The following is a 15647-nucleotide window of genomic DNA, read 5'->3' as shown; positions in this document are numbered from 1 at the left end:
ATCTGGGGGGTATCAAAACCAAAAAGTTTCTTGTACGCTCCGCGCCAACCGATGGTGGCGCTCCGCTTAGATAGTAATTCGCGCCCCCGGGTTAGGAAATCCTGGATACGCGCCTGTTTAGCGTCGACAAATCATACCCTGTAAGCATATAGGCTACATCGTATTTCACGTGTCTTTGCATGATAATAAAACCGTGTTTACATTATGGATATATCAATCAGTTACAAGACTTATATAACTCCTCTAGATTGTCCACAAAACTAGGTCTCCTTCCTGATAGAATACTGATAAACTTATAAGACTCTGAATATATTCATTATTAAACAGAGAGTGACAGTTACAATACAATAATTCAAATTTCGACATTCTTTTCGGAATTATCTCTCTATTTCGGGTCTTTAATGCTAAAGCAAATAATCGATTATGACATTAAAATTGAAATTGTGGATTATTCTTCGCATCTGGATTTCTACATTTTCCTTCAAATATTGACAAGCAAATAGTGTTATATATTTAGTTGTAACTTTTATACTGCCCGAAGTAGTCTGCAATCTACCATTATGCTTAAAGAGGAAAGTATGACCAATGCATTCTCCCATCAATGACATATGGATCAGAAATATGGACACTAACAATTAAAATGGAAAGAAAGTTAGCAGCCGCACAACATAACATGGAGAGGAGTATGCTTAACATAACATTCAAAAATCACAAAACCAATCAGTGGATAAGGGAACAGACAAAGGTACAGGATATAATGGAAGTAATCAAACATCGTAAATGGACATGGGCCGGCCATGTCACTAGAAGGGGAGATGGAAGATGGAGCACGCTAACCACTGTATGGACACCGCTTGACGGGAAAAGGAACAGAGGCAGGCAAAGAAAGAGATGGAGAGATGAAATACAGAAATTCTGGAATGAAACCAATTGGTACACACATGCAAGGGAGAGAGAGAGTTGGAGATATCATGCTGAGGCCTTCATCCAGCAGTGGATCGACAACGGCTGAAGAAGAAGTAGTCTGCATGTTATTAATCTAAGTCGCAATAAGTTACAGAGAAGCATATATTTCATTTCAGATATGAAAAAACATAATAGCTGCAGATCATTTTTTTTTTGTAATTGAACATGCAGCTAAATAAGATAAGGCTAAAGTATGAAAATATTGTAACATTATTCAATTACACAGTCACTTTTTTGATTCCAAAAGATGCTTACCTGTCGATAGCATAACAGATGCAAGATTTGAAACCAATCTTATGATTATCGAAGCTTTATAAATCTTCATTTTTCCCTTCCTTGTAGGGATTTCAGCAACACAGAGAAAGGAATAACTTGATTTAAACATACTTCAATAAATTCTCTCGACTATCAAACATTCGAAGCTACATGCTCTTTGTACCAGCTTAAACTAATCCGACGTATTGACTATCAATCGCGCTATTATTATTATTATTAAAACAGCCTTATAAAGCTCAGGTATTGTGAAATGACGTATGTCGCTCAAACATCCAATCAACTTAAGATTGGACAATGTCTGCCATTTCAGCATGCTTTTCCTCATCTCCAATTAAAGAAGCAGGGATTCGCGTGTAATACTATATGCTATTATATCGACAAGATCGTAAACAAAGACATATCCGAGAATCAGGAACATTGAAGATGAGTTATTCGAGACTGAAATCCGTAAGTCAGAAGGCATTTTGATTCCTTATTTCCTCACAATATTATGTGCAGTCATCTGATTGCTAGAACAACTGAGGAAAAAAGTACCTTCAGTGAAGAACCTGTAGCACATTAGAAAAGATTTCCAGAGAACTTGATCCTTGCAAAATTAGTACGCTGAAAGTTAACGAGAGTGTCATTGTTGAAAGGTTGAACACACTCAAAGCTGATTTACAGAGCAAATTGGAAAACTGTACATTAAAGTGTGAACAACTAGTACTTTCTCCATTATCAGAATTTAAGGACGGGTCTAACACACTCCACACTGAAAAGTTCATAGAGCTTTCTCTGCTTACGTAAGCAGTACAGTTGGAGTATAGTTTCTTGAGAAACTTGAGATGTTCACATTTCTGTCAGGTCTTCAAAGATGTTTTGGTAAATATCAGCTAGATACACTGTCGTAACTTTGCCTTATATAGTGATAGTTTCCTACGCCAAAACAGGAATAGTGATTGTAGGCTGGCATGGAGCAAACACCAAATGCCGGGGTATTCTTAGACAGACTTCTACACTTGTGTGAGGAAACACAAAATAGAGAGAATGACATAGTTTTTTCTAACCTGTGGTAAAAGTTTGGTTGTAGCATACAATGTTGAAAATGTCTGGGGAAATTTGAATTCGAGGACAGAATTCGTAGTTAAAATAGTGTGTAGTTGTTTCCTATCATATAAGAAAAGTGAAATTTTGAGGGTGGAATCTCCCCTTGTTTGAATATACGGAGACAACCTACCTTTGAACTAGTGTCTCAGACATATAGTATCTAGAATGGTTCCAGATAAGTGATACTAGCTATAGGGCACACGCCTATCATGCATGAATGGTGTAACATTAATTGATATTGTATTTTGCAAATTAGATATTTATTTTTTGTGTAATTGTGCTTTTGCGATTAATACCAAATCAGTTTAAAAATTTAAATAATTACTGTAAATGTAGCAAAATTAAACAAATGTTTATAGTTTTCTCAGTAGATCGCCAACAAAAGCTACGCTTACTCTTTAATGTATATTGGCACTGATTGTCCCCGCTTCCTGAAGTAGACAAGTGTTTGTTGAAAAAAAATGTACCTTGTACACATATTTGGCAGGAAGGACACTGAAACAGTTGGCTGTGCGCGTAATCACGATATTACAAAACAATGCAATTACCATCAGTGCTTGATTCTTCACTGTTTGTCATTATACATACAAACATGTATATGATACGTGATATTATAATCACCTGTAATAAATCATATTGAAGCTTCTGAAGAGCTAATTACAAGTTTCAGAGCTATTAGATGAATAGTTAGAAGAGTGAATACCCTTATCAATATAAATTTCAGTTTTATCTGTCTAGTCTTCCCACAGGAGTATGATATCATACAAGTTACTTTGTATTTGAATTCATGTTGTGATAAATGGGCACTGAAGCCTGAGTAATTTAAACACATGCTGTTTAATTTTATTTAAGAGATATATTACGAATAGCTTTATTTTAATTCTTCCCTGTGCTATATTATTTCACGGTTTTATTGATATTTTATTGGCCTTCAAGATTGAAGGAAGGTTGGGGGTAGGGTGGAGGATGAGTAATGGGGTCACTAATTGGGAACGGGGTGGATATGTGGTCCACTTTTATCGTTTTCTATAAACAATTTAAAATCTGTGGTATGAAGCAGCGATGAATAATGGTCGATGAAGAATGAGAAGAATGCCCTATTTAATAAAGACGGATTTTATTTAGATATGCAAGACCAGAAAATTCATGGACACAATAGTGATCATAAGCGATTAATCGTGTTATCGATAAGAGTTATTCACATATGAACTGAGTATGCTCGTGGTACAACTGTTTCGAAAGCGCAACATTGAGTTCTTAAACATTGTCACGGTGCTGAAGTGTGTTTTGTAAACAATTTGAATTTAGGCATTTTGTATTTATTTACCAACAGTCAGACCTCATGGTATTATCAACCCCAATTGTTGTGTATATTCATAAGAAGGAAAATGATTCAGGTGATTAACAAATTTCATCATGAGAGGCGAACAAAACGACATGTTTCTTCTTTTTTTCCTTTGACGGAAGGAAGGGGGAAGCGAGAAGGGCATCCTTGTGGCTTAACATACATAGTATTAGTATATCGTACCTATAAGACGATGCCGTAGGTTGCGCAAGACGGGGAATTCCGTATTCTTCTGTCTTAGCGTGTCTTTCCTATGGATCCATGATGATAACTTAAATATTCAAAACTGTTATTTTTGGCACAAGATATATAAATATTTAAGTAATAAATTACGGAGAATAAAAATCCGACGAACTGTGAATATATTAAAAAAAATCCTAGCTCGCTAAATGTTAGGGATGTAATTAATGAATCTCCAGTTTCAAAAAAGCAAGAGAGAAGTTGTCGGTCTAGTTTGGTGGATAACATGTTAAACTGTATTGTCTACCTATTCGTATTGTAACATTAAAACGGACCGAAAAAAGAGTCAAAAAGCTACTTCAGATTGTTTTATCTAACCGTATTAGTTTAACTTCATGTTTTGCTTGTCATTTTGGTTGATACATGTCTCTTTAAATGCTTTATTGGTAAACGGAATAAATTTTCAAATTAGTTTTAAATTTAGTTCCTTATTTTTAACCCCGGTAGGCCTTTTTTATATGGTTATTCACTACCGTGCGCGTACCATTATATGTAACGAGCGAATGTGCATTACTTCATTAATGTAGTTTGTGAAAATGTAAAACTGAAAGCAATAGCCGCTTTAAGATGACATACTAATGAAGCACAATTGTTTCTGGAGAGTTGCTTGAAGCATCTGAAACAATGACCAAAATGTTAGAGATAATGTTGTTGGGGAATCTTGGCCCTCTAAAACAAATACAAAACCCAATAAAGTACTTCAACAAAGATTTCAATCCATCAGGAATTCTGTCACTTTATTTCAACGTCACAAGTTAATTAGTTTCTTTGTCAATAGTACCTTATAGATACACTATAGCACTGTGATTTAATCACTAGAATAATCTACATAATTGAATGACTAAATCCGTTAACATTACTGCAATAGCTTAGACGAATATATTCAAAAGGTTTCATCCAAAAACACGTGCATATTCATCGGAAAGGATTTCTGTATACAGTTCGTTTCGTGTGGGAGAAGCATCTGAATGCTATCTAAGCTCTGAATGGACGAATTTTCATTTCCGTGAATTTCATGTTGTAATCGTATCCTGGTATATAATACATATAAAGACTACTATAACTGCCAGACGCTGCGTGGTAGTCACCATTGAAATTGGAATAATAGCAATTGTCGTACCACCAGGCACCGCGATAACTGACGGCACAGTTACTGCTATAAGCATCGTTGTCACGGTCGTACGTACTGAACTGGTGGTTGAGGTGATAACGCAGAAACTTGCCATCAGGGTTGCTTCTCTCGTCTGTCAAAATAAACAGAATTGAGAGCAATAAGTGATAAATGTGAACGAGACCGTTTAGGTTCCCATCAAAAAAAAAATCTAGACATTGTCAAATATCAAGTCAGTTTGCCTTTAAGCTTTTGAACTATCTCCAAATATCCACCAACATATCTTAAATGTTTGGGTTGAGAGCCGTATAACATTACAGAAACATTGCTTGATCTTTTGCAAATTTGTAATTGCACTTTTGTAATCTCTATTAGCTATAGTGGAATCAATTGACATCTAATTGATGTTCTATTTCTTCTGATCAATCTTATTAAAACATTGAATATTATTACCACGAGGACAGAGGTTAATACCTTCTATAAGGTTCCCCTAGACTGTTATGTTTATTCCAAGTGTTATACTCTTTTTCAATTTAGCTCATGGTTCTATTGAAATAATTTAAATGATTTCAAGTGTAACAAAGATATATTCAGGTAAGTATAACTTTTCTTAACTAAATATTTGGTATCAATTTTGAAAGAATAATGTAGAAATCTACTTCATGTTATTGATTTCTTCTCAGCAAATCTACTTATTCAGTATTACCCCGAGAAAAGAGGCCAATATCTTATATTAACCAGAATCACCGTGTGAAAACTTGATAGGTTTAAGAAAATGTGTATGATTTGCCCACTGTCGTAATGATTGTATAATTCCATTTTGTTATCACAAGTCCACGAAAACAGAAACTTACAGGAGAATTATAAACAATTTAAATGAACAAACTTAAGAAAGCTTCGGTTGGAAAGGGATTCAATTCCTGTAACCATGAGCCCCTGGTTCGTATGCCGGTAAAGCTAAAAAATGCTATGCTAATTTCCAAAGTTTCATTTAAGAATAAATGTACATTCTAATCATTCTTTTCGATTTTAATGAAGAATATACTTAGTAAAACTAGTGTGGGTTGAGGCAATTATAACCACTTATTTCAAGCAAACAAAGATTTCCACAATTTGCTGCGGTGCTTATGACAATACAGGATATGAGGAATTATTTGGAAATTAGTCAGGTTTATGTTGTAGATTAGTTGCATTGGTTTGTTGTTTCGGTGTAAAGTAACATACCTTTTCATGTTGATGATGTTTGCTATTAATTTGTTTTCTATTGCCTTGTTAATTAAACGAAATATCCCTCAAAGGATATACCACTTACATAATACATACTATGTATTAACAACAATTCAGTGTTAAAATTATAATTTTAAGCAACAAATACACACAGTTACTACATGTAAAGTATTATACCACAGTGAAAACTGGACCGTGCTGATAAATTGGTACCATGTGTTGTTAGGATTACAGTAAGAATTGAGGATATGCGTGAACCCAACGAATGCATCAAGTATGGTTAGAAGGTTGCCTGCAATTCTTCGGTTCTAACTGTAATCCTGGTTGCACATACTACCGATTTATCAGCATGTTCCATTTCTTTACTTTGGTACTAACCTATAAGATTAACAGTAGTAACTGTAACCTCTGTGTGAATCGGGTGTTTTAAGCTATTTTCACTTTCAATTGTTTCAATTGTTTGAATTTTTAAATTATGCTTTTATCTTTTTCGGGACAATCAAGCAAACGTGAAACTCATCATGAAAACATGTTAAATTATTGTTTTAATATAAATCAATGGCTAGAAATATATTTGTAAAGGATAGCGAAATAATAATCAGATGTATACACACCAGCCGTTCCGCTGTAGGTTCCAAGTTGAGATAAGCGATAGTTGTCCGTCTCATCATTTGTGCGGAAATTATCAAACTTGGCATAGTATGGAGCGCCATCTCTGTTCACCACATCAATTCTAATTTCATATCTGTTTTGTTTCGTTAAGTAATGCAACTGCTCGTTTCCAAGCCAAAATTCGGAGCTTAAATTTCCAAAGCCTTCTTTATAGCTGTCCCAGTCGCGATAGAAATCAACACTTCCATCAACACGTCGCTGGAAGACCTGGTAAGTTCAAGAAGTATTCATAATGGCAGTGAGTATGATACAGTTTTGACGATGGTCTCAGTCTAACACAGTAAGAGTGACAACAGGTTTAACATTGTGAAAGAAAAATGAACAGTAAGCTGCAAGTAAGAATAAGATCTTTGCAGTGATAGTATTGATGAAAATCAGTTGTATTGTTTGTTGAAATATTGTGTGGACGTTTCTACTACTACCTACCTACCGATGTAAGCGGGGGCAGTTATATGAACTTCCTCGCATTGACATTTGTTTTGACTAACTGAAAGCTAGCTTTACAAGGCAAAATAATAGTTTCTAGCTAAAACTTCCAGAAAGGTTATATCCCTGCTGTGAAATTGAAACCTGATGACGAAGAAACTACATTTCCCGTTTAACAGATCTGAAATAAGTAGAGGGCATATTATTGTTAAAAGTGAAATGACAAACGAGAAGTAATTTACTGACAATGGACAATGTATGCATCATCCCAAAGTCTATAAAAATTGAAAACAGCAACAACGACTGTTTTTTGACCACTTAAGTATAACAGTCACTGTTAAATACTTACAGTCCAACCTCCTCCATCTGTCATATTACTATAAACATTGAAAGCTGATCCGGACCAGTCGTTCGGCTTTATCTTGTAGATCCCATTATCAGTAAAACCAGAGGTAAACGCATCTTGGCAATCAGTGAAATCTGGAAGTAGGCAATTGAATGAAATAATTAACAAAGCGACCGTTACTGAGATGAAAAAAATGGTATCAAGAAAAAGTGGTACCAAATGCGTCTAAGTTCTATCATACCCCCTTCTCACAGCCCTTTAAAGTCGAATCTGTCGCATATTTATGTACCGGTGCTGGCTGAGTGTATTAAGGCAGTGCCATGTTAAGGCAATGCTGCTTAGTAATCGTGAGGTTCGGGACTCGAGCCCCGGCCGGTCGTGTTTCATCCAAGACAAATCTACGGTTTTACCATCTGATATTGACTTTCTAAATTGAAAAGATTCCAAATTTGAGTTACAATTTTGAATTGGAAGCCACCCGACGAGAATGTTGTAATCCATAAGCTCTTGCGGGCTTTCCTACCTGGTCGTTGTCTGCCTGAGTATTATATTTCTGATACGCATGAAAAATGTATTTAAAATATATACACCAAAAATTCCATGGTTCTAATTTTTTGGTTTCATATATGTGAAATTTAATTTTCCTAAGCTAGGATAATCAATCCTTACTCAGAAAGATAATATGATACTATAACACGTTGTACTTACGAGTGACTTGGAATATCGTTCCGGAGTTCCTTTCAAGACTGACTAACTTGTAGTTGCTAAACTCATCCCCGACACGGAAATTCATGTAGGACATTTTGAATGTGGAACCATTGACCGTCGTTATCTCAAACATCAGTTCGTATTTGTTTTGATTTGTCAAGTAGGTTAATTTCTCATTGCCAAGGTAGAATTCGTGAGAGAAGAAGCCGAAGCCCTTTTTGTAGCTCTCCCAGTCACGACTAAACTCCACCGATTCATTATCAAATCGACGTTGAATGACCTGTAAATTAAATTCATAATAACGTCTTTCATTTTCAAGCATTTTTATTCTTCTCAAATATATTTGCATATCATATAGCTTTCCTGCACATTTTAGTGCTCAGGCTTCTTAAAATTCATATAATGAAATACTGATCGAAAGAAGATTAGTATTTCAAGCAACCTAAAAGAGAAAACCAAACTTAATTACAATCTTTTACGAAACGACCGTTTTGTTAGATACTTTGGCTAGTAGTTAGTTTTGTTCAACTTTTTGGATGGTTATTCTACCAGCTTATAACTATCTTTACAGCAGACAGTGGTTGGTTTGTGTCGGAGGTGAATAAAAGTATTCCACACTGTACTTAAGAATATGACGATACTACGCTAAGATACATCACAAATATAAAGTTAAAGTAGAAAACAAGTTACTTTGCATCATAATTTATTACATACCGTCCAACCTCCAGCATCTTTAGAATTGTCACAAAGTACTTCGAATGGTTCTGCACAAGTCTCAGGTTTAATCAAATAAATACCACTGGAATTATTTGAATCACATTGGTCTCGAACGTCCTTACAATCTCTGGGAAGTTCAGTTTGTTGGTAGAAGAAAAACGAAGAATCTTGAAAAAGAAAAATAAGATTATTAATAATAATAATAATAATAATAATAATAATAATAAGACTTATAATGCGCACACACCACTCAAAGAATGTTCATGGCGCAAATGACAATGAGAAATGATACAAATAATACAGAAAACTACAAAACAATGACAGAAGAAAAACTTAATGGTATAAGATCATATGAAAGCTTTTCTCATTAAGTGGGATTTTATGCTCTTCTTAAAGTTAGAGAGAGTAGATGTTTTTCTGATTTTTAAGGGAAGTTGGTTCCATAAGCGAGGGGCAGAAACAATAAATGACCTATCCCCCAAAAATGTTTGGACTTCATTTCAGATAATAAAACATGAGAGCTAGATCTTAGATTACGAGAGGGGACATAAATATGTAATAAGTCAGAAATATACATTGGACCATGTCCTTTAAGTGATTTATAAACAATAAGGAGAATTTTATACATAATACGATATTTTACAGGTAGCCAGTGCAAGTTTTTTAAGACAGGGTGGATATGACAATGCTTATGAGAATGAGTTACAATACGTGCAGCTGAGTTTTATGGTTCATAAGTAGTCAAGATACTTTGTAAAATTGAGTTAACGATTTTTCCCCCAAGAAGAGTAGATGCTTTGTTCAACACAAAATAAAAGCTTATTAAAAATCCAGTAACTTGCCAACATTTTTCAAAAATTTCTTTTCATGTTGCATTTGGATTTCTCTCTCTAGCGAAAAACATATTTGTATTAATTATACCAGATTTTAAAGCTTTGAAAGCATTGAAACATTGTTTTGATGTTTTATTTCTTAAATTGATAAATTATAGGGGATAAACTTTAAGTACAACAAATAGCTGAATATTGAAGAAACTATTTTCATCTGCAATTTATAATACATGGTTTCTCTTAAATTTTACTGTGAATAAACAAAATCAGTAATTATTTTCATGTTTGTTAGTGAATTCATTTCTGACACTGGCAATTTATATAAGAAATAAAATAGCAAGTTTCCAAGATGAATCGTTGATATAGTTGGTGGAGCTCGGTTGCTATCAGGTTTATTGAAACCTTCACTTAAGATTTTCTATTAAGATTAATTAAGGTTGCTTCTTACCTGAATGTTGTTTGGTGGTCTCATAGGTGTCGTCTTGTTGGGCAAACTAAAAAAACATGGAGATAGCCAAATTAGTTGTAACAAATGAAACAACACCACTTTCCTGGACAATTTTAAATCAAAATAGTTTAATCTGTACGATTATAATCTTCTGTTTTATGTCAAATCTAAGTCTCTGAAGAATGTGTATGTGCAAACAAAATGAATAAAAAAAAAAAAAAAAATGAAAAATTAGCAGTAAAATAATTGATAGACTGATAAAAATCAATTTCAAATTCAATTTCGATTACAATTATGCACGTTTTGTTAGTTTCAGTAAACGTACCGTAATCTTTTAAAATAACGAGGAGCACAAAAAACTGTAGAAAAGAATGCAAAACAAAGGAAACATAAACAAAAAATTGAAAAAAGAAAACCTTTATATGGTACAACTTTCAACGCTCTTTAAACGAAAAATTAAAAAGATGATAATGAATATTTAACCTATAAAATACCGAGAGCGTATTATTCTGTGATAATAATATATGTCATACTTGTGATTTTGAAGTGACTTTGATATATGTAATCCGTTTTACTAAGTAATAGTTGACATTACTACAAGAGAAACAAAAACCAACAACCACCATTGGTCTAATAAGAGATAGACATTGTAAATAAGTCAAGTTTTAAATTATCATAAGTCTAATTTTCATTCATTGACTGAAGACTAGAACAATTGATATTGACATTTAAAGAGAAACAATACCAACCACCATCGTTGGTTTAGAAAGAGATATACATAATTGTAATGAACAGCTTCCTCAAACAAATAACAAAAACCCAATTTGTAACTCAATTTGTAAGTTATCATATGTCTAATACTTCTTCACAGATAACGTTGAACACTAGCATAAGTTTTAATATGATATCATTCAGCTACTTGTCCTCTAATTGTTTTATTTATTTGTTACAATACTTATTTTCCAAAATGTAGATGTTTTTTGACATACTGAAACTAGCATATTGAAGCTCCTTACGAATGTGCTATTTATGTAGGCCTAATGTGACGTGTTTTCAGTTTCAACGATGTTAACATTGTACCCTGAAAATATGTTGACACAACTTTTAAGAAGGATATCTCCAAAACGTAAAACGTTTGTTTCTTAGTGTTAGCTGCATCATACAGATTTGTATCACATATGCGTATAGTAGAAGTTTGGGTTTGTGTCACCGTTTAATGAAGTTCTTCTTGGATTGAAGAAGTACGCTCGTTAAGTTTATTTCAGTTGTGACAGAAAATCTTGTAACATTTAAAAACAAAAATTATTGAATTAAGACCTAACAAAAATTATTGAATTAAGACCTAACAAAAATTATTGAATTAAAAAAGAGCCAACAAACAATTTCATTTGAGTATGGCTATCGTAATTTTGATTAGTATTGGAAGGCAAAACTGTTATAAATCAAATTTTCGCTAACATGTTAGAAGAAAGAATGGAAAAGAAATATTTCATATCAAAAAATTAAGGGCCGGCATGAGTCCTATAGATCTATAAATCTCAGAAAAATGAACTAATAAACAAATAGAATTAGTTAATAAATATAACACCTAATAATAAATTGAGAAATTATTCGGTTTGTGAATATTGTTTACATATATCCGGGATTCGTGAGTTACGGGATTCTCTTTCACAATAATGCCGAGAAATTTGTTGTCAAGATTCGAGCAATTTAGTTCGAATTGAAAAGAGTCTTGACTATTACTTTGATCGAAGACGACGACTTTAATTATTAAACTTTACTCCGTCTACCTATGAGTATCATAATAGTGTTAATTAATGTAGCGATATTAATGGTATACATATATTGAATGAAAACGAAAACAACATCAACTGTATTCATTTGAAGGTTCATTTTATAAAGACGTAAATTTAAAGACATCTAATGTATATTGAATTCTGATTCGTAAAGATGTGTATATATTTTCAAATTTTCAAATGAATTGCAAGGTTTATGTACACTTGAAGCAGATTTTCGAGTTCCTTTTTTATTTGTTTTTGTTTCAACGTTTCGGCACGAAAATTCCACAATAATGCAGTACGTAAGGTGAATTATTCAGATTTTATATTAATCAATGATCCAAAATCTCAAAAATTTTAACATTTCTTATATGCTTTGCATGTAATTCATATATTTTAGATCATATTTGAAGTCACGAGAGAGGTAAGCAAATGGAGGTAAGTTTGAAAAATTACTGAATTGATTTGGGAAATACTCATCAGGTTTGGCAAAGTATTGTCCAAAGATCAATTTAATTTGTATAATAATTCGGATAATGTTTCACAAAACTAAATCAATTGTCACGCGATAGCAAGTTAAACGTTAGCATATTTTTTTTTAAACAAAATCTGTTGATATTGTTCACCTGAAAGTTAATTTCGTCTATTAAACTAAATTGTATTATAAGGTTTTATAATTTATTGTACAGTGTTTGTTTCTATTGAAATAATAGCTTGCGTTTCCTAATACTCCGTTAACTCTATACACAAATACAATGTTATTTATATATGGAGATATCAGGAAAATGTTCATTCTTGATATGACAATAAGCAATAGTTTGTCATCCACAAGACCTCAATTTCTTTGCAAGATATCATCATATGTGACTTTTAAACAAACAGTTCTAAGAATCAATAAGAGTCTGAGTAATTCAATTAATATGGTAATTCTGTGAACGATTAACGTTAGACCTCAGTCAGCATTCGTCTAAGTTTGATCACATGATAATTGTTTTCTTAAATTATACCCTGTTAATCAATATATATATCACACTTATCAATTTGTAAAATCGTCTATCTCCCACATGATATTAATTGACATTAAAGAAGATTTCAAAGATCCAGGACTTACCGTTGACTGCAAAAATAGAAAAGTTGCCATCCAGAAGAATATTGCAAGCGTCTGCTTCAAACTTCGGGATTCCATTCTGAGGTTTATGTGTTCTTCTCGTGTTGTTCCTCTAATGCCAACTGACTGAATTCTGTGAATCTACAAACAAGATTTGGGAAAGAACCAAAGTAATTATTTACGGTAGAGGAAGAAGGTCATGTAACAAAAAGAAAACATGAATGAGAGGAGAACTTAGTCCATTTTCTGCATTGTTTGATGTTACCTATACCCTTCGGTGGTAAAAAGAATTATCACCTGGAGACAGGTACTGCCAACTTGTGATGTGTTGTACGGTTGAAGATATTGAACGCACGAATTAGTATACTTTATCGTGGGGCAAAAAATACAATGCACCGTAGCCTAAAAGTTTTCCAATCACAGGAGTTTTGGGATAATGCTACATGGAGTGTCCCATACCATCTCATGTAGCATTTTATCTGTCAAACATGGAATTTTTACAAGCGTTGTCTAAAGTATCACACCTACCCTTTATGGTTTTTAATTGACATTAGCGGATAATTATTGCAAAGATATAAGCTTAAAATATTTAAGAGTATATGACGTGATTTCCTTTTCTGATAATGTTCTTTCGATTGATTCTGTTTCAATTTTTACTAATCGTATGATACAAAGTGCTGACGTTTTTCAAATATGTATGATTAGGTGGAGCTTATGTTGGCTGGTTGGAGGTAAATGTAAGATTTTCTGATGGTAAATAAAGTTATTATCAAATTTTTCTCTTGCATAAACTAAAGGATATATCTTAATGCCGTACATTGACTACACTTTTGTTTTTCTGTCCAATTAAAAAAAAACATTGTATAAGCTTTGAAAATAATACAACTATCCTCAGATTTGACTGTAATAAAATATACTCTTCATCTTAATGAAAGGTAAGTAATTATTTCGATCATCGACATACATGATTTATAGTGAATATTTTGTTCTGACAGTGACTGCAGGCTAAGAAAACTATTTACATTCCTCTCGGCTTACTGGGTGATGTCGCGGATACTGCTCATAATTATATCTTAAACAGTCACTGACGCCATCCGATATGATTTCATGATGTTTCAATGTAATAATGGTTCCATATGTGCTGCAATTTTGATTTCAGTTTTGACAAATTGGAAAGACAGTCCACACACATTAAATGGTCCACTATTATGTAGTAAGATGTGTGTGTACGCTGTAATGTTTGATTTTTGTGTACGGTTTGATTATCTCATTATTGTCGTGCTCTAGCTTCTCAACTATGCTAGAAAATGCATACTGGATCTCAGTTGTTATACTCGGAAGCATAAACATTACGTTGTGTATTAAAAGAAAGATGAATTATTAGGAAATTTAGTGCTCCGTGCATCATTAGTTGTTCTATATTTATAAACTGTAGTCCATTTCACGAATTTTTCTTTATAATATTCTGTCTCTGATGTGGATGGGGAAAGCTGAACAAATCCCCGACCCCATACACAGTCGAAAAGGACAATGGTTTACGACATACGACCTATACCACACTGCTTGGGGTGTGCACCTTATTTAACTACACACGCCAACAAAGTGAAAGTGTTTTGCAATTAAATATAGTATTACCAAACACTGTGATGTCCTCACAATTCCACCCCTTCCTTTAAATGGTTTACTAGGTATGGTCCTCTGCATGTCTGCATGAATATTATGGGTCAACATTAAAATAATGTCGATTGATTTTGAAAAAAAAACTATGGTCGCGTTAATTTAATGTAGCTTACTATGGTGATTCTTATTGTTGACTGACAGAAATAGAGTTATTTACAGCAGCGCGATGCTCATTTTCGTTACAAAAGTACATGAATAGTTTCATAGCAATATTTTAATATTAATAACTTGAAAATTCTTATCATCTAATGACACCAAATGATAACTAACTTAGTGTAAACCCCATCAGTACAATACTACATAGCTAGCAATTCGTGAGATTCATGAAACATATAATTTAAGAATTTTACAATATATCTATGAACAGTTAAACACGATGATTATTAGCAAATTAGAAAAGTAGCAAATTTGGTCATAAAATGATATAAAATAACGTAGCGTATACTAGCTGTTTCAGGGGCGTATCCAGGGGGGGGGGGTGCAACAGGCGCGCGCCCCCTATTGGCCGTCACCAAAAAAAAAAGTTTAGCAAAAAAAAAAAAAAAATTGATGACGACCTTTAAGTGAGATGTCGGTGATCGCTCAACCCCCCCCCCCCTCCCGTATGCTTTATTTTTTGTTTGCCAAAAAAAGGTTCTGGCGAAGTTCGGCGGCATAATAGTTTTAGAAACATAGATGGTAAT

At 33.4% G+C, this 15647-nt stretch overlaps 1 protein-coding gene across 1 annotated transcript; it reads right to left on the bottom strand.

The window, feature by feature from the left end:
• Nucleotides 1-4623: 4623 nt before the first annotated feature.
• LOC139973722 (fibrinogen-like protein 1) lies at nt 4624-13425 on the bottom strand. Its single transcript, XM_071980571.1, has 7 exons — nt 13288-13425; nt 10399-10444; nt 9118-9287; nt 8404-8683; nt 7699-7829; nt 6866-7130; nt 4624-5157 (listed from the first exon to the last, which is right to left on the bottom strand). The coding sequence occupies exons 1-7, from the start codon at nt 13360-13362 to the stop codon at nt 4889-4891; spliced, it is 1236 nt and encodes a 411-aa protein (XP_071836672.1). The 5' UTR covers nt 13363-13425; the 3' UTR covers nt 4624-4888.
• Between the last annotated feature and the right edge of the window lie 2222 nt (nt 13426-15647).

The sequence above is a fragment of the Apostichopus japonicus genome, chromosome 9 (genome assembly GCF_037975245.1).
Source record: "Apostichopus japonicus isolate 1M-3 chromosome 9, ASM3797524v1, whole genome shotgun sequence".
NCBI classification, from domain to species: domain Eukaryota; kingdom Metazoa; phylum Echinodermata; class Holothuroidea; order Aspidochirotida; family Stichopodidae; genus Apostichopus; species Apostichopus japonicus.
The sequence above is the reverse complement of the archived record's forward strand: the minus strand, read 5'-3'. Positions and strand labels throughout refer to the sequence as shown.